General features: G+C 34.5%; 1 protein-coding gene across 1 annotated transcript in view; it reads left to right on the top strand.

The window, feature by feature from the left end:
• LOC121422920 overlaps window positions 1–5,355 on the top strand; it is a 32,928-nt gene extending 27,573 nt beyond the window's left edge. Inside the window, exons 5-6 of the mRNA XM_041618162.1 lie at window positions 1,849–2,083; window positions 2,856–5,355. Of these exons, the coding sequence (XP_041474096.1) occupies window positions 1,849–2,083; window positions 2,856–3,471 (851 nt within the window). The 3' untranslated portion in view covers window positions 3,472–5,355. The remainder of the gene's footprint in view (window positions 1–1,848; window positions 2,084–2,855) is intronic.
• The last annotated feature ends 14,233 nt before the right edge of the window (window positions 5,356–19,588 follow it).

The raw sequence follows: 19,588 nt of genomic DNA, 5'->3' as shown, positions 1-19,588 counted from the left end.
CTGCCTTTACCATATTAAGCAACATTCCAAATTGACAGTGCAAATGTGGCTAATAACACACAGACTCGTTGAAAAGTCAAGGGTCATTTCTGTATTGCACATGAATGTATGTATGTGAATTGAATATAAATTCTTTTTGTAGGTATAGGGGCAAATTTAAAAAAGATGATTGCCCCCAACATGAGGGATTGAGGATTTTTAAGGTGTGATTTTGGATTTGCAGAAAGCAAAGTCACTCATGGTTTTTCTTTGATTATTTTCTGATTGTGGTTACATGTACTTGATGCATGTGGCATGGAGAGCTACTCACAGCATTAAAGGTCAAGTCCACCCCAGAAAAAATGTTGATTTGAATAGAGAAAAATCAAACTAGCATAACGCTGAAAATTTATTCAAAATCGGATGTAAAATTAGAAAGTTACATGTATGACATTTTAAAATTTTGCTTATTTTTCACAAAACAGTGATAGGCACAATTCAGTGACATGCAAATGAGACAGTCGATGTCCTTCGCTCACTATTTCTTTTTTTTTATTTTTAGAATTAAACAATATTTCATTTTTTTACATATTTGATGATGAGGACCAACTTGACTGTTACCATGTACATGTAATTTTAAACATGCTAATTCCAAAGGTTCAGGGAGGAATTAATCTTTGTTTCACATGACAATGAGGAGAAAATTAGAATATTTCATATAATAAAATACAAAAGAAATAGTAAATGGAAAGATGTCATCAGTCTTCTCATTTGCATACCGACCAGGATGTGCATATAACTGCTTTGAATAAATCAGGTCAATAAATCCAATGTTTTAGTTTTGCTGATTTTTTTTCTCCTATCTTATTTATCAAATCAATATGTGTAGTTCTCTTGTATCTTATTACGTTCATTCAATTTTTTTCCTCCAAGATCTATAAAAATTGGATTGACAACTGATTTAGTGCAATAAATATTTATTGCTGCAGCATATTTCATTATAAGGGAGACACACTATTCACACAACTATGAAAAATGAAAAAAATATGATTTTATGTAATACCATAAGAAAACGGAAAGTGGAGATGTGACATCATTAGCCCACCTAATGAATATTCATGACAACAGTTTTCACAAAATTTTGCTAAAATTTAAACTTCAATAACTTAATTATTTGTTATCCGATTTTGATGAAATTTTCTGCATTTTGCTCAGTGAATTCTACTCTACTTATTAAGTTATAAATGCATGTGGTTATATTTACATGTATGTAGGTTGTATATTGCACAGCAATAATGGCAAAAAATACAATTTCAGTATGAAACATCATCCAAGTCCTTGAATTCGGTCTTTATGAACTTATGCAATTAGTCCAAAGGCACTGAAATAGCTGTATGCAAAATGCTGTAATTGGGTTCAGATCAATTGTGTAATGGCCAATTATGTTAAACATGGACTTATCCATCTTTTCCTTGTTGTGACATGTACATATCACTGGATATATTTGTCCCACTAACAATATTTATAGGTAATCACTTACGAGAGGTAGAGCCTTGTAGATTTAATCATATGCATTTTTTAATGGTTAACATTGGAGTATTTGCAGCAGTATGTTTATTATGGCCTTTCAATGTAGGTTTACAGTGGTTTTTATCATATTGGTTTGTTTCCAAAATTATGTTTACAGTGGTTTTTATAATATTAGTTCATTACGACAGCATGTTTACAATGGTTTTTATCCTATTGGTTTATTTGCAACTGTTAGTATATGTCTATATTAGTTATTAATCATATTGGTTTATTCATAACAATATGTTTATAGTGGTTTTATTCATTTATTCATTCATTTATCTTTCTTTTCCTTTCCAGCTTCTGCTCTCCTGGACAACTTTCTAACATCGTTGACCACAGGTCCCCGGCAGATTGCCAAAGCTGTCTACCTCCATGTCCTAGCCACTAATACAGGAGCCATCAGGTTTTATGAGAAGCATAAATTCCAACGCCATGAGTTCCTTCCATACTATTACTCTATCCATGGTCAAGCCAAGGATGGGCTCTCCTATGTCCTGTACATCAATGGTGGTCAACCACCCTGGACACTCATATATCCTTTACTGAAAACTGATTCTTCCTTCTGGAAAGTTCTTGGGAATTTTCATTTGATCTTAAAACATTGCTGTCTTTGCACCTGGCTTATAAAGAAATGTATTCCTCTTGTAGATTGCTACCATGTCTGACAGGGAGAAAAATAATACAAACTTTTTCTGGGGCTACTTTTGAAGTTCACAACAGTTAACATTAGACCCTAATGGAATTTCCGGGGTTCTTGGGGCATTTTGTTGTAAATTTGACTGAGTCTCTGTTTCATTCCTTTTCCGGAGTTCAAATAATGATGTTTATTTATCTTTCGACTCATCCATCAAAATGTCCTAAGTTTACATAAGAATGAAACAGTTAATTAAGACTGGATTCTGCATAGAATATACTTGTTTTACAAGAATATTTCTGTGTGATTCTTCCAGAAAGAGAAGTTCACACAAAGTGATGGATAATCAGAACTAGAATAAGAACATTTTTCTTGCATCAAGAAAAAGATTATGTGAGAAAAACAAGCAATAAACATAAACAGCCCATCTTAACTTGCTAACAAACAAGGGGCAAACGATGAAATTGAGTAAGAAAAAGCTTGTATACATAAGTCCAGTTTTTATTTGTACCTCTTGAAACCAAGGTTCAATAATGTTTGTAGTTGAATTCAAGGCTTGTGTCTAATATCTGTATATATTTGTATGAAGAAGATGCATTATTAATCAGAAATTTGTGGTGGACTTAAAGAAACTTTTGAAAATGACAATTTCCTTGACAGTTCAGCTCACAGATTATATGAAGCACTTCGGTTCTTACATCTCACGCATCCAACCGTGCAATCTACCTAACGCCATGGCTCGTCACACGCGCAACTTCTTCTCAGCGCGACGCAGCTGGGTCCACTTGCCCCACCTTCCCAATATGCCTAGCATGCCAAACATGCCCAATATCACTATGCCAAACATTCTATCGCGCATCAGAGGTCAAGGGTCATCGTCTGTGGGTCCGTCAGGGCCATCGTCGTCATCAGGAGCAGGTGACTGTTCAGATTCTTCATCATCCACATCATCGGTGGAAGCGGTGGCAGTGGTTGAAGACGGCGCAGGGGCTTCATCCGGGGATGCATCGCTCCCAGTTCCGGAGGTTGTCACCGTTCCCATGTCAACAAGCGAGGGCGCTGAATCATCAAGCTCCAGTCGGCGCAGCTGGTTGCCCAACAAGCTTCCGAACCGTTTGCCGAACTTGAACAAGTCGATGCCCAGTATGCCTAGTATGCCTAGCATGCCTAGTATGCCGAGTGGTATGAGCCTGCTAACCAGGTTTGGTGGACAGTGCTATGATAGCGGAGAACAAAATGAGCCAGATGAACCGGAAGAGTACACCAATGCTGATCATAAATTATAATCATTTTTAACCTGAAATGCCAACAAATCGGGTAAACAATCCTATCGTGACATTCTTGACAACTAGGATTATGCTATGTTGTAAGGAATCAACTGGTAGCGTGGAGTTTTTTTTGTGTGTAACGGAATCTACCAGTGCTACTTTCAGCTATGTTGAACGAATACAAGGTCTCGATGACAGTTTGGATTTCAAGAAAGGAAGGGCTATGTTGTTCTTTGCTTCTATATGGGGTCAAAGTTCAATGAGGGAAGAATGAATATGCATGCGTTGCATGATACATGTATATATATAGTTTTTAACAGTAAATGCAAAAAAGTGGTTATTCCTTTAAACGAATGATCAACCTAGACCTCTGTACAGAGAAGACTTGTACCCTGCTGTTGAGGGCATGTAGGGGGTTCAGTGTATATATCATTTGGATTCATGCAAGTGTCAAAGCAATCTTTTAGTTTTCTCAAATTGAGGAACAAGTGAATTGAAGGAATGCACAATCATCTTCCGCAGCTCAGCCTGTTGACATTGAACATGTTATGCCTTCTGTGTTATGTGACCAAGCCTCCCATTCTATATGGCAATGAGGTGAATTCACTTCTTTGCATTATTAAAGGACTTCACATGGACATCATTGATGCTGTCATCGGAGGCTATTGCCGATTGGTAAAAACTGTTGACAACTCTCTATAGTATTTTATTTTAGTCCCTGATAAAAGAAATTCAATTGGTCTTAATGCCAAGTTGTACCTTATCTAAATTGATGTGATTTTTTTGGTATACCAGTGGACAATGTTGTTACATTGTGCTGTAGAATGTAATCAACAGTAAAACAATATAGTATTAAGATATTTGTTGCTTCTTTAAAGTTTCTTTTCTTTTATGAAAGGAATGATAATAACTTTCCAGGAAGAAACAAGTTTTATAAGAGTAGGTTTTAACAAACTTCTGTATTCAATTTTTTTTTCTTTTTCTTTGGTCCCCTGTTGTGCAATTTTAGTACTATTCTAATACTCCAGAAAAAAAAGACAACCTTACTTTTAAAAATTAAATTCAGTATTGTGGAAGAACTTCACTTCTAATGATGTCTACAGGTCGATAGTACACATAGTTTTCCTCATAGTTTCATCTAGGTAAAGTCTCTTGATACAGAAGAGAGCTAATTTGTTAAGTTTTCAATGATATTTGGCATTGGTTTATGTGTGTGTGCATCTTCATTATGAGGCTGTGTATTAAGTATTTATTTGATGATTTTGCCGTTAATTTGACAGTTTTCAGTTAGCACATACTACATTTATATGTTAGGGTCAAATGTTAATGTAAAAATGCACATTTGAGCTCATATTTGTTGAAGGACATTTAATTGGTCTTTAATTTTGGTAGCATTATTTTTAGTTTTTCCAGAGCAGTCTCTATTTGATTGATGGTTTAATAATAGAATATGTTCTTTCATTTATTTTGAATCATATTTTTTATTTTAGGTCTAAATGCAGTAACATGGAACGGTAAAGATTTGAATGAGAATTATGCTCAAGACCCCAAAAGATAAATAGAAATTGAATTTGCAGTATATGAACATAAAATATAAGTGGAATAGTGTTCAATTCATTTGGAACAGGCACTTGTACATTGTGCAAAATACACTCACAAACCTATACCTATGTCTGAGCATGTATGAAACGATACATCCCTATGGTCCCAAATGGCTGCAATATTCATATCTGTCAACTTAGATCCTTCAAACCAGTCCTCTTTTCCACATAAAATGTGGTACATGCATATTGCAACTAGATACAAAGATTCTTGCTTTAAAAAAATATATGAGCATTGCTGCACCATTAATCAAATGCTAAACATAAATTTTACACAAGCTAAAAACAACTTAAGATAATACTCTGTTCCGAAATTATAAAGTACGTATATCATGGTTAAATTAAATCCAAGAATAAACTAAAGTGTGCTTTGATAAAGAATACTAGTATTATCCTCTTTTGCAAGCTTGACGATTTGTGAAAATCATACTGCATTGCAACACATTGTCTTGCATAATCTGATCTAAAATAATGCTCTGTGTTTAGTGATTATTCCATTTTGATAATTGAAGGTTGACTTAAGCAGATTTTACTGTAAGTATTGGTTTGCTTGAGAAGACAAAAAATAGACAAGGAACTGAACATTTTCTAAATAATGTACAGGCTGGTTACATTTAAGTGTAGATTATAGCTATCTTTACTAGGTAAACTGTGTGATATGGCTAAGATAAAAAGGTGAACTTGGAATTATGCCAACTTCTTTACTATCATTTATGTTGGGTTTTGCTTGTTAGTTTTGCAAGATTATACCTGTTCATTTTTTTTAGGGCATTTGTTCTCCCCCCATATTTTGTAAACAAAGTAGTACTTCAGGTTGATATATTGATTGATCCCTCTTACCATCAGTCTTAGATAATGCATATAGAATGGAATGTACATAATCCAGAGTCCATTCCCAGATGTTATAGTAATAGTAAATGTACATTTGTTCAATTGGCATGTTACCACATCGTCAGTATCAAGTGCTGTATACGATTTGGTTTGATACAACCGAATTTGATACAGCCAGATGTTGGGTTAAAATACAAAATTGAATAATGAAGATGACCTCGTGAAAACCATTTGCAATGAATCGATGCAGAAACTCAAATTGCCTGTTTTGTAATTTATTAATTTTATTTGTACATTCTAAAATAATATGAAATTCTGAATTTGACTTTGAATTTGATTTTGAAGAATTTGAATTTTGATTTTAATTTGACTTATCCAAAATACATGTAGGTCAAAACAAAATTGGATTGCCTATTATTGCCTTATAAATAATTTTCGAAAAAGTTAAATCACATATGAAGTATTCTATGTTTGCAGGAAAGGTTGGGGGATAGTGAATCACATTAAAAAAATGAAAGGAAATAAGATTAGATTTTTAAAACATGAAATGTAGGTGTACTTTTAAAGTTGTAAAATTTGTTTCAGCCTTTAATAGATCAACCTATGATGGCATTGTACTCTTGGATTAAAAAAAATATTTTGTTTTAAAAAAGAAGTGATATGCTGGTCCCCAGATTGAATGTGATCTAGAGAGTTATTTTCATATCAACGGTACAGAGTGAGTGTCAACTTTATACCAATGCTTTTTGCTAACAAGTTTCAATTGAAATAGTGATTCTTGATTGTATTTTCAACTTTTATATACTATTGAAATACAGTAGAACTTCCAAAGATGTAAGTATATTTGTCTAGATGAGCAGGACATGGTCATTGAAATAAATACTAGTAGTTGATTGGTGAAATGATATGTATAAAATGAAATTTAAAAATCGATATCTTTTTAAAGTAAGTAGGTATTTTTTTTTGTAATGGAGCTTTGATATAGATATTGTCTTGTAGAAGAAAAATTTGCTGTTTGATAATGGAAGGTTCTTGGATTATTCCTTCAGCATCTCAGGATAGTAATTGTTTCTTCTTCGCTTTCATTGTACTTGTGCACAACTGTACATTTGACATCCTCTGCACTTTACTCTCATCTGTCCAGTCTCTCTCTAATCTTCATGCCTCTGTATTTACCACCCTATCAGTCTCATATTTGTTTTTTTCTTCTTCACTTTAGCATTTTTCATATGTCTTTCTGTCTGTCTTTAGTTATCTACCCATTTCTTTTGCTCATTTCAGCCTGTTAAATTTCTTGCTTTGTCCTTTCTAACTTTTCAATTTTCTTCACCCTTAACTATGTATTATTTTTTTGTCTTATCTTGAGCATCCTACAATCTTTCAACAGTGTGCTTCAGCAAGTACTGTGTCTATCTTTTCCTCTCTTTGACAGTAACTTCAAAGTTTCATATTCTAAAGGAGGTACTCTCTCATGATTTGTTTTCGATATTGTTTCTGCTTGGCAAGTGATGGAGAAAAATGATGATGCTTCTTAAACAGGGTGCTGTATTTGTCAAGCAACAGTGTGTCCTGTTATTTTATGTATCAGTAGCACATCTTTCAGTGTTTTGTTGGTAAAATCTATGTACTCAGTATTGTTTAGCATTGGTGTTGCTTTATATTGGTATAGTCATTCTCCTTTCCATGTTTATACACATTCTAAGTATCATTTAAATAGCTAGTTTCTTAAATTTATGATTTTACTATCAGTATTATTTCTCTTTTTTTTCAAGAATGAGAAAGTATAATTATAATGATAATGATATTTACGATAATGATCTTGTATAGCACATATACCCACCAAACACTACTCCGTCTTGGGTACCTATTACATGACATGACTCACAACATAGTAGGAATTTCTCTCTGCCTTTAACCACTTCCACCTGGGTGGAGAGTGGCAAATGTAAATGAATGTTTTGCCAAATGACATTGGTGCTGCTGTGTGATATGAATCCCAAACCTTGTGTTTAGGGTCTTATCTACTGAACCATAACACTTCTGGCATATTAAATATTGATCGAGTCATATAATGTATACGAAGAAATGATGAAGAGTCCGATATTTTAATAATGAAAAAGAAAATAACAACTGGATGTTGTGGTATGCGTCTTTACTCCTAGCTATAATGGATAAGTTACAAATTGATACAGAGGTTCAAGATTCAAGCCTTGGTACCATCTATTGGATGGTGACATTAAAGTTCGGTAACATATTTAAATAATCATGATTGATATACCTCTAACAAAGCCCAATCACACACACACACACACAACCTTTATCATGTTTAACAATAAGGAACTCTTTCTGATCCACGTCAGTGTGGATGGCAAAGTTAACCTTTAGGTGTTTTTGAAAATTCAATATTGAATAAGTTGATGATACCCCATATAATGACATTATGTTATACATGTCATGAAAACAGCTACAATATTCACATTTTAGGGATATCCCTTTAAATGTAATTATGAAAATAACACTCATATTTAATTGATTCATTGAAATTTGTGACTGTGTTAAGTAGATCTCCCTCAATAATCATGAAATTAAAGAGATTAATTATGAATACCTGTCTATGTTGGAGGGTACAGTAGTATTTATCAAGTGTTATGTCTAATTTGTTTACTCTTACATCCAATGTATTTCCCTGAATAGAATTCTTATGGTGTTGTATGGCTTCTTTTTGCCCCTGTTTTTCTGTGTTTGAAATGTTGATTCAAAGTTAGCAATGTATATGAATCATGAAATGTGGAGATACACTGCATGTAGAAGATAGTCTTGGCTGTATACAGTCTGTATGGAGGGTTTTTTTTGTCGTTGGTTGTTGTCTATATAATTAGCATTTCATACCAAATGCTGTTTTGTATCAATTAATATACAGTATGTATTCTTACTTACAGATGGATTTATACGTGCATTCTTGTACGCTATTGACTTGGGTAGTTTCTGGTTGAATTTACAAGGTATATTGATGAAATTAATGTTTTATTCAATTCAACTGATCTTACATTTAAAAAAGATGTATAGAAAGTGTATAATATATATGAATATCAGGTTTATCTATGCACTGCTTAATAGATTATCATTGTTCATGAGATAGGCCCCCAATCAAAATACAGGGATGTGAAGATCCCAGTCCCTTTATTATACAAAATGCTTCATTTTCCATAAATCATTGACAACTGGTATATTAGCTATTATTACCTATACAAGGAATTTTAGGAGATAGATTATTCATATTTTGCTCGCTACTTTCAATCAACGATGGTAAACATTTGCCGTATTTTGCTCGCTACTTTCAATCAACGAGGTAAGCATTTGCCATGTTGCCCTCCCTGGGCTTTGCCCATAGGAATACTGTACAAAAACAGAGGGCAATATTGGCCATATTTCTGCTAGTGCAGTAGGAGCAGATTTTGGTTGCTAATTTCAGTATTTCAGAAATCTGGCTGGAACCAGTTTATGAAAGAACGCATTGTAGATAATGCGCGGCGCGGCCAGTGCATACACAAACGTAACCCAAGCGCTAGATTTTTATGCGTTGAGTGTATGCGCGCCATGCATGATGTGCGACTGCAAGATAAAAGTTTAGCAAGGGTTACTTCGCTAAGTTCGTAAATAATCTGAAATCAAAAGTAGTGATAAGCAAATAAATTGTTCCAAATAATAGCTTGAATTACACATTGTACAGCCTTGGGTAATAATGATAATATTAACTGGCTCTTCTTTCGGGAAACATCAAATATGTCACCCTTAAAAGAACCATATTGCCCTTGTCTAAAGACTCGGCCAATATGATTCTTTTGCTGGTGACATATTTGTTCCCTCAAGGCCAGTCAATATTATATAAATGATATAGATGCCAATATAATTGAATGGTTCCTAGCTTAAAATCTTGATTTATATAGCATTGATAACCATTATCCTAACTGCTTATTAATTTTGATTATGTTACATATCAGTTGTTGTATGTAAATTTACTATATTCTAGCATATTGGTTGATCTTTTCTGCTGTTGATTAAACAGTTTATTTTGAAAGGCATGAATAAAATATATTGTTTGGAAGTGTGATCCTAATTAATTCTACATGAAACAAAAGTAATGTTTCAGTTTTAACAATCTCCCTCCCCTTACATTAATGTATTCAATCCAAACACACTTTATACAACTCCATTAGAAACTTTATATCTCGTGCTGTTCCACTGTTTATATATCATATTATTTCCTTTTATCAATTATATACATTGAAGTATCTTGTTGTTTTTGTTATGTATTATACATTTTCCACTACAGGTCTATATTAGAATGGTGGTGTCCCAATGTAATACTCTCTTTACTTTTCTTAAATATATTTTCCTGATAGCTTTGTACTCGATTTCATTCTGTTTGCTTTTTTTATCTCATGTTGTGATATTTAACTGTCCCATTGATGTCCATCACCAGTGTTATATATTTGCTAGATTATGATAATTATCATTTTATGTAATATGCCACCTATAGGCACAGGCTTTAAATGATTTATATAAATTCTATATGTGATCCATTCATAGCAATAAAGCAAATGATAAAACTATATAAAGTCTGAAAATGGCAGAAATATTCTCTGGAATTATAGATTCAATTGAGACCTCCTTTGTAATTTTTTGAAAACTCCTGTTTATGATTACAAATGTGATTTTTTTTTAAATGGAATATGATGTAGATATCGGTCGTTTCCTGCTAAGCAAGTGTGCTATATAGTGTTTATGCATTTTGAATCATTCAATACTGAATTTTTAATAGTGATTGCTGTAATGTACTGCTTGGTTTCATATTTTGTGAAGATAACCTTACTGGCAGTGAACTAAGCAGATAGCAGTTTAAAAATAGCAACTCCTGCCTTGCAGTGGTTTAAATAGTTGGACAAAACAGGCTATGCTTTGATACTATTTGTGTAGCAAAGTTCAAACTGCCCATTGATGATATAAGTGGGTTCATATACTGTATAGTACTCAGTTATGTCTGTTTAATATGACACTTTCTCACTTAATAGCTATGTGATTTATATTTTCTTGTCATTTTCAGTTTCTTTTACCCTGGGATGGTAGCATGGGTGGAGGTAATTTAGAGGGTAATAGAAACCTAAGTTATAGAGCATGTACAATGTATATACATGTATACAGAATTCAACAAGAGTACATGTAATTCTCTGCATATTTAATGAGGTCAATGTAAATGCAATTAAACATTAAATTGAGAATCAAGTAGATATTGATTTTTAGATGAAAAAAGTGCTAGTATGAATAATTAAATAGAACTGTATTTATTTCTGTACTACATACTAGCATAAATTCGAGCTGTGAACCTATTACTCGGGGGGGGGGGGGGGGGGGGGGGTAGTGGATGGTAATTTGTGTCATTCCCAAACTCCAGTAATACGACGACTCATGTAACTGACTATTTCAATTTTAATTACTGTTTAGGTTTTGATGGTGCTTAAATCTGAAGAGGCTTGTTTAAGAACATCCACAGTAAAATAATAAGTACAATAGACTGGTTTGCCAAGGGAATCTTGACATGTCTCAATAGGCAAAGATTATACCAGATTTGACATGTTTGGTCCTGTATTACAAAAAGCACAATACAAAAATGTGACATCCTCAAAATGTATAAGACATCCCTTGTAAACAATAATACCGGTTATCAATCCTGGAAAAGAGTGAAGAAAAAAAAAAAAAAAATATTAGTAAAATTTTAAAATCATTGATTAAATCAGTCTAGAGACAAACATGTAGCATTCATCAAATGTGGTTATATGTAATCAAGGTTACTTCTGTGAATAGGGTTAATTTAAATTTGGTATATTTTTGTGTATGGTTAATTAAGACCAATATTGATTAAAACAAAATGATTGATTTTCAAGTATTTTTTTTCTCATCAGTTCATTATAACCCTATAAATTTTAGTTGATGCTTGTCTCTGTCACAAAAATTGCTATTCAATTGATTTTAAAACAAAATTGCTATTCAAGTTTATTTGAAAACAATTGTAAAACATAATTTGTTGTAAATTGACATTGATGTCTGTATTAATGTTTTCAAGCATGATTATATTTGGTGTTTTTCTTTAGAATGCCAGGAGTTGAGTCAGTGTCTCTGTGATATCCAGGTATTTTTTTTATAGTATAAAGCTAGGATACTTTGTGGCTATGAATGTATTAATTCAAAGTTTGATTATGACTAGGACAGCATTGTATCCCGATTTCCTGTGTTATGATTATTTACCATGCAGTTACTGATCAAATTAACCCTTGATTATTTACATTTATGTGTTTTTATGTTACCAATCATTTTATGTGAAGCTATTCACTCATGTTATTTTGTATTTGAATATATGAAGGAAAGTGTTAAGTGCATACCCCCATCAATTATATTCTATAGGAACATTAAAGAATATTGATGATAATCACAAGTTTCATGGTGGTCAAAACGTCTGATTTCTTTTTTGGGGGGAATATGTCCTTTTCATCCTTGTCTGTATTTTGTTTTTACACTCTCTTTGTGTATTTCATATTTGCGCTCAAGAGACATTTGCTCCAGGCTTTTTTTTCCGTCTAAGATACAGGGGTCTGAGTGGTCACAAATACAAAAGATCTGGAAAAAAGCTGGAGTGTTGAAAAAATCTGAAATAGAAAGAGCTCCCATACTTTTTGTACAGAGGAAAGCCAAAAATAGGCTGAAATTAAGCTGAAAATCAAAACAAAAAAAATCAGATAAAAATGAACTCTCACACCCCTGCTAAGATATAGGGTTAAGATTTTATGTTTAGAATAGGGTAGTGTCAAATCCATGGTTGAATTGAAGGTGGTAATTCTTTTAATGTGTGGAATTCATAGCAGAGCAATTGTTGCCGGAGCAAATGTCTTGGAACCCTATTTAACACCTCGGGTGCCATGGTTCAAAGTTTGAAGTGGCCTGTTGGATAAGCTACATGTATACTCTCTTGGTTGACTTGATTTAAAGCCTGGATGCACCCGCTTTTAGATTTCTGTAGCGCATTTCCGTTACATATAATAGAGATCTTTGCATTCTTTTTTCGCCCTTTTCCCTTTACCTCTCCCATCCACACACAATGCTGAACAGCTCTCTCTCATTCTCTCTCCCAAGAAAATTTGTCAAAAGTCTGTCCTGTGTCTTTTAGCAGGAATCAAATCAGAAGGTCCCCATTGTTTGGTCTATGGTGACTTTGATGATTTGTAATAAAAAGTGGTTTGCAGGATTCCTGCGGGAAAGACATGGCTCCGACATTTAACAAAGTGCCTAAGACAACAATGACAACGTACCAGCACTTATACACACAGGTCATACTGTAAATGTGTCACACAGGAATGACTTCACAGTTCATTTAAATTAACGAGTCTTGTGGTATTTCAAGCGATAACAAGTGAACAAGGTTTATTACATGGGTATATTTCGTATGTCATGAAAATAACCTACACAAGTGATTTACAGTGTGTGACATTACATTCTGGGTACCATGTCATGAAAGGAACTGAAGAAATAAAGATATAAAAATCTTTTCTCATTTTCCCATACATGTCTCTGATAAAGCACTTAATTAATTAAGCACTGCAAAAGATACAGTTTGAATTCACTTACTCGTGACGACAAAGCTTGGAAGACAAGATTCGCTCTTGTTAAGCATATGAAATTCTAGTACAAACTCGGAGCGAATGAAACTGCCACAACCAGTTTGACAAATGGTCCTGTTCACGGATAGGGTCCACTTTAGACTTTTTCCATTTAGAGGCCCCATGCCAAAAAAATAAATGAGTTGGAGAATAACTATCATTGTTGTTAGTTACATACCAATAGGTCCTACCTCCACTAGCTTAACAGGATTCATTCTCTGTTTCCTTTGGGTGGAAAAATATTCAAATGTGACCAAAGTGATCACTTATGGTGTCAACCTCAAAAATGGAATTTAATGTTTAAAGCTGCCAAATTAACAATGATTAGTCCATCAGTTTCAGTTGGTTCTTTTTGTTGAGAGTATTAGTTGTCCTTGAATATCATATATATTTCATATAAACAGGAACCTCTGAAATATGAATTTTAGGCCAATGAAATTTAGTGGCAGGACGTGACATTTTCTGTTCACATTTTAGTGTCATCAAGTCCCTGACCAATAAAAAAAAATAGAAATTGAAATGTTTCATTAACCATGCAAAAATGTTACATAGAACATAGAGATTTAATGTACCGAAAAATCATTGTCCAATGATTAACATTGACAAAGCTGTGCAGGACTTGATCTTTGTTCACAGTTTCCTGTTCACAATTTTGTCACGTCCTGCCATTTTTGCTCGGAGCCTGTTCGTGATAATGCTCGACAATGGATCCATCTGTTATTATTCATGATAAGCACAATTCCTAAGTCTACACAGTCAGGTGTAACTTTATTGGAAATATGCTTGAATGCATTCACAGTACTAGATCTAATTTTTCTGTTCACACGTGTCACGTCCTGCCACATCTGTCATGTCCTTCCCATCTTATGCCTGTATCTACTAGAAAAATATCAGTCTATCATTGCAATTTTAGTATGTTTGCAGTTACTGCATTGGTAAAATGTTGGAATATGTACTTTTAACTTTGTGTTCATTACTTCTGTGAAATATGGAAATAACTGTATTTGAAGTGGCAGGACGTGACAAAACAAATGTGAACAGAAATTTATCCACGTTTTGATATGCTTCTCTTTATTTTTCTATTTTTTCCTGATTATTTGCAAACATTCTTTGTTTTAATGTTGGTCTTCTGTTTTAGATACATTTTCAATAAATGCAATTGCTCTATTTTATTACCTTTAACATAACTTATTGTGCTTATACAGTGCCTATGGGGCTTGTGAACAAAAGTTAATTTGAACACTACTTGTTGTGTAAATATATTTTTTATTTTTTTGTTTTTATTAAATAATGAACAAGGAACTATATACAGAACATTTACACTGCCAAATAAATAATAAAAAAGTGGCCCTGATAGATTGAAATATAAAATTTTTCAGCCAGGACGTGACATAATTGATGTGAACATAAAATCTTGAATTTCGTAATGTCCCCAGTCAGCAGTGTCAAATAAATGCCACAAGGCAAAATATCAGCATGCTTATTTACGCTACACATACATGTACACCCAACCACACACACATACTCACAGGTGCAACCACACACACACCCACACACACATATACTAACCACTGCATCATTATCCAATCCTTTTGACATGCACTTACAGCTGAATCTAAAATTTTAGCTCTGTTAGATTTCACCAAGTTGTAAAGTGACAAGTTTGTTGTGCCAAATCATTTGTCATAAAGCTAATTAATGATTGTGTCAACATAATGTATGACATATATTCAAGGAGAGGGGATTATGGTAGTGATGCGGACAGATACATGATATCTTCTTGTAAATAATAAAATCGGGTATAATTTTTCTGATTTATAGATTATCCAATAGTTACAGATCGGCACAGATTAATCCAGGGTGGTATATTCCTGGAGAATGGAGTTGATAGGTGCTGGCAGTAGATATTACCTTGAGGGCAGAAGGAGCTAATATCTATTAGCCAGTAGGCATATTTCTCAAGCAACGACAAGTAGGAAGAGGTCAAATGCCTGAAGCTTCTTACATACATTCACCAAATAAACTCTCTGACTTGAAAAAGAACCCAGAAGAAACCACATGTACCATGGACCTATAGGCATATCACCAGATAGAAGGGCATCAGGTGACATAGCCTGGATGGCTTTAAACACTAAATCATGAGATGAAACGCAAGAACCAGGACAAAGAACTCGTGCAAGGCGAAAAACTGATCGCCCTGAAAGTGTACTTTCACCTTCACCAGGTACCACACAAGCTCCCACACCAGGCAAGAGACCTCTTCTCTAACAGATGGGAAGGAAGAGAAGGGGCTGAGAAGAAAAGCTTAACTTTACCAGTGGTGGCAGTCTGACTCTGATTCCTGACTAAGAAGAAGCCCTGGAAAGAGGTGAACACCAATATTTCCCCCATCAAGTCAGTCCATGGGTGAATGACAGGGCTTTAATAGAGAAAACAATGACCAGAAGCAGTTGCTACCAGAAGAACACTTTGTGTTAAAGTAGTAAAGTGGTAAAGGTTAGGTGTAGTTTCGAAGACCCTTTTTCCCCTATCACTCCAGAAGGACTCCAAGAGAAGCTAGCTTAAGATAGGCTAGTCATATAAAGAAGATCATCCCAGTAGATCAGAAAGCAGTTGGATAGCCCCGAAAAGTCATTGACATCTTTGGGTATATGTAGCAAAAGCTGAGCGATAGCACAGAATTGAGTTGAAAAGTGTGATGAGGAAAGTGAGAGACATCCTGTTCACTGCATCAGATTGCAAAGACCTCAAATCTGGAGCTGTTAGGAGACCTAGTAGACACTATTTGGTCCTGCATGCTGAAAAATCTGAAGGGTTAATTTGCTCCTCTGCATCCAAGCAATCAAGAGAAGTCTCATCGGAGATGAAGGGTCCCTAAAAGAAGCAGAGATATAATGTGCAACCTCAGAGAAGAGAGGTTTAGGCTTCCTGTCCAAAAACTGGAGAGGCTTCATGTGTGCTCTTGCCTTCATCAATCACCCTCACATGCATGTAGGAGGATGACCCTTGTTTTAAAAAGAACAAGGACTAGGAACAAGATCAGATTGGCTACAAAAGAGAAGAGATGATGGGCAGAGACCTAGTGCAGTGTCATTACCCTGGGTCAGGATGGACTGGAAGCAACTGGAGGTTTGTGACAGGGAAATAACTGGGAGCAAGAACGCTACATTAGCAAGCTTCAGAGAAATCAATGACTCCCATCACTGACAAATGAAAAGAGGAAGGAGTAAAAAGAATATGGGGGTCCTTTTTTCTCATCTCCCCCTTTTTCATACTGTACAGTCACTAACAACTCCCAATCCACTCTGATAATGGGAGTGCACGGGAGTGTGGGACTGAACCAAAATATTTTTCACCAAGAGTGTTGGGGCCAAAATGGCACAGACAAATGTTGAGCTTTGCATGGCCAAGGTTCTGACAGTAAGGGCGCAATTAAGAAAACATGTCCTAGAGAGTAGGTAAGCCTGCTGCCTGTACAAAAAGTGAACAGAAAATTAGGTTGTCAGAGAATCAGGGTCAAGATTGTCAGAAAAGGTGGGGTCATGATGAGAAAATACCTAGAAGTAACAATCCTTATAAAAGAAATAGTGAATAAAGTGCATTATTCAAACTGTCCCTAAAAGTTAAAGATAGGTTTTTGAAAATGATTCCAAAAAGTACTCAGCTTCTGGCTGCATCTGACAGCTAGAGGGGAAGAAAAATGTGAATATAGTGTTTCTCACTGTCAGTATTGTGATTGATGAAGGTACACATACATGCATATGCTAAAATTATAAGTGTTTGTATTCAGTTTAATAGGCAAGTTTTGAATAAACAAAACTACTAAAAGGTGCATACACTGACTATCTAATCATGGATGTACATAAAGATGTATGGAAAAGAAACTGGAAAAAGGAAAATTATGTGACATTTCCGTTCACATGTAACGTCCTGCATGTATATCTGTTCACATGTAACGTCCTGCCAAATACCAAATGCAAAGCCAGACCCTTATTAGGGCAACACAAACATTGAAAATTATACAAATAAAGACTATATAAAACATCTATCAATCTACATGTATGTGATTCTTGTGCAACATTTACTTTGTTCTGCATACTCCAGTACATACATGTACATGTATAGTCTCTCATTAAAAAAAAAGAAGAATGTCAGGTACATGGTAATGTCATTTGTGGAGATGGGGCGTTTTTCGCTTGTCCAATCATAAAATCAGCTAAATAACCCTGTCAAGTTTGTTTAAAAATTTCTTACTAGCTCAGATTTCTGTTCACAATAGTCTGTCACGTCCTGCCAATAAAAACATCAAATCTGTGGTTTTACAAACAGTACAAGAATCAAGCCGATTTTCGTTGTGGGTTATCACTGTGGGAAGGGTAATTCACCAATGACATATTATAGTCTTTTCTTCTGGTCTTGAATGTATAAACAAAACTTTTGCAACTCACATTCACATTTTTTACTGAAATCCTGCCAAAAAGCATTACAAAATTGGTAAATCTTAAGGAAGAACATTCATATTTGAATCTTGGGCAGCAAAAATAATGTGCTTTAATTACTCAGAGAAGAATTGGCATTAGTCTATTCCTTCCGTTGAAAAATGTAATAGAATAAGTACCACTTTTTGGAAAAATATTGCTGTAAGTTCAGGAGATTGGGTTTAGTATGAGGTATAGCAGATGGAATTAAGGTCCAGAATTAATTTTTCATAAAAATTTATAATCCAAAGTTTTAAGAAAAACAACAATTATAATGTTTAATTGGGTTTGAAAATTTGGCCCCTAGGTTGACAAAAAGTGGACCCTATTCGTGAACAGGACCAAATACAAACCATAATTTGCAGCCATTACCTGACTCATTACATTATGAAGCCACAATTTCTATTGCAGGCTAGCTGGTGAAGCTGCCACATGACATCAACACCCAAAGAGGTCTTGCCTCTCCAAATCTTAAGCTTATATCAAGTGACAAATATCAAGACTATAGGCAAATGGAATGTTTCGTGTAGCAGTTTTTCAGTTTCAAGGATTTCAGTAGCTTGTAAAAACAGTGGGTAAAAATCACCTCTTAACTATTGTGGATTCAAAAGTATGGGCATTTCCCAAGAATCTAAAAAGGGGTGTTTTCTAACCCAAATCTTTGTTTAGAATTTAATTTTCTTTCACTTATGTACATACACATGACATCACTCCGAACAAGATTTAAAATTTTAGAAATTTTATTGCTATGTCAGGCAGCGATTAAAAATGTTGGTGCGACAGATCTTTTTAATCCACCCTATTAGCAGATCCATGCAGTTTATATATCTCAAAGTGACAGTAAACTTTTCTTGCTCCTTGTGTACTACACAGATTACACTGGATATCATTTCTATGGTTGGTCTGGGAAGTAAAATCTCTCTGGAAACTGGATTTCAATCATTGGTATTGTCATATATCATATCATAGATTCAATCAATTAATTAAAGCAATCACTTAAAGAGAAATGCCAGTAGCTGAAGTAAACACTGATTTCATGAGGAAGTCTGTAAAACCAGGCTTAATTGTCAGAATATCATCGATGATCTAGATCTGGGGCCCGTTGCAGAAAGAGTTGCGTTTAAACGCAAGCCAACAAATCAATCGCAAGTCCCAAATGCGCGCTGTTGATTGGTTGAAAATCAAGTTGCGCATGATTTTTAGAAATGCAATTGATTGCAACTCTTTCTGCAATGGGCCCCTGGTACAGTTACATAAGCTGAACTTTATGAAATCTTGAAATCTACGCTGAAAACTGTTCACACTGAAGATCACCAACACAGATAGGCACACGTGGGACAGTGTATTAATATTGCTGGAATAAAGACCCGACGGAAGTGACCGAATCCGCGATTATTTTGCTTATTTCTCAGCAATTACACAATTTCTTCCAAAATCCTTTGGCACGTATTTTTTATTCATACAAACAGACACTTGGGTGGTCATTATATTAGATTCTGTCAAAAGTCATTTTGAG

Source organism: Lytechinus variegatus, chromosome 10 (assembly GCF_018143015.1).
Source record: "Lytechinus variegatus isolate NC3 chromosome 10, Lvar_3.0, whole genome shotgun sequence".
Classification (NCBI taxonomy): Eukaryota; Metazoa; Echinodermata; class Echinoidea; order Temnopleuroida; family Toxopneustidae; genus Lytechinus; species Lytechinus variegatus.
Note: the sequence above shows the minus strand (reverse complement) of the source record. Positions and strands in the feature narration are given on the sequence as shown.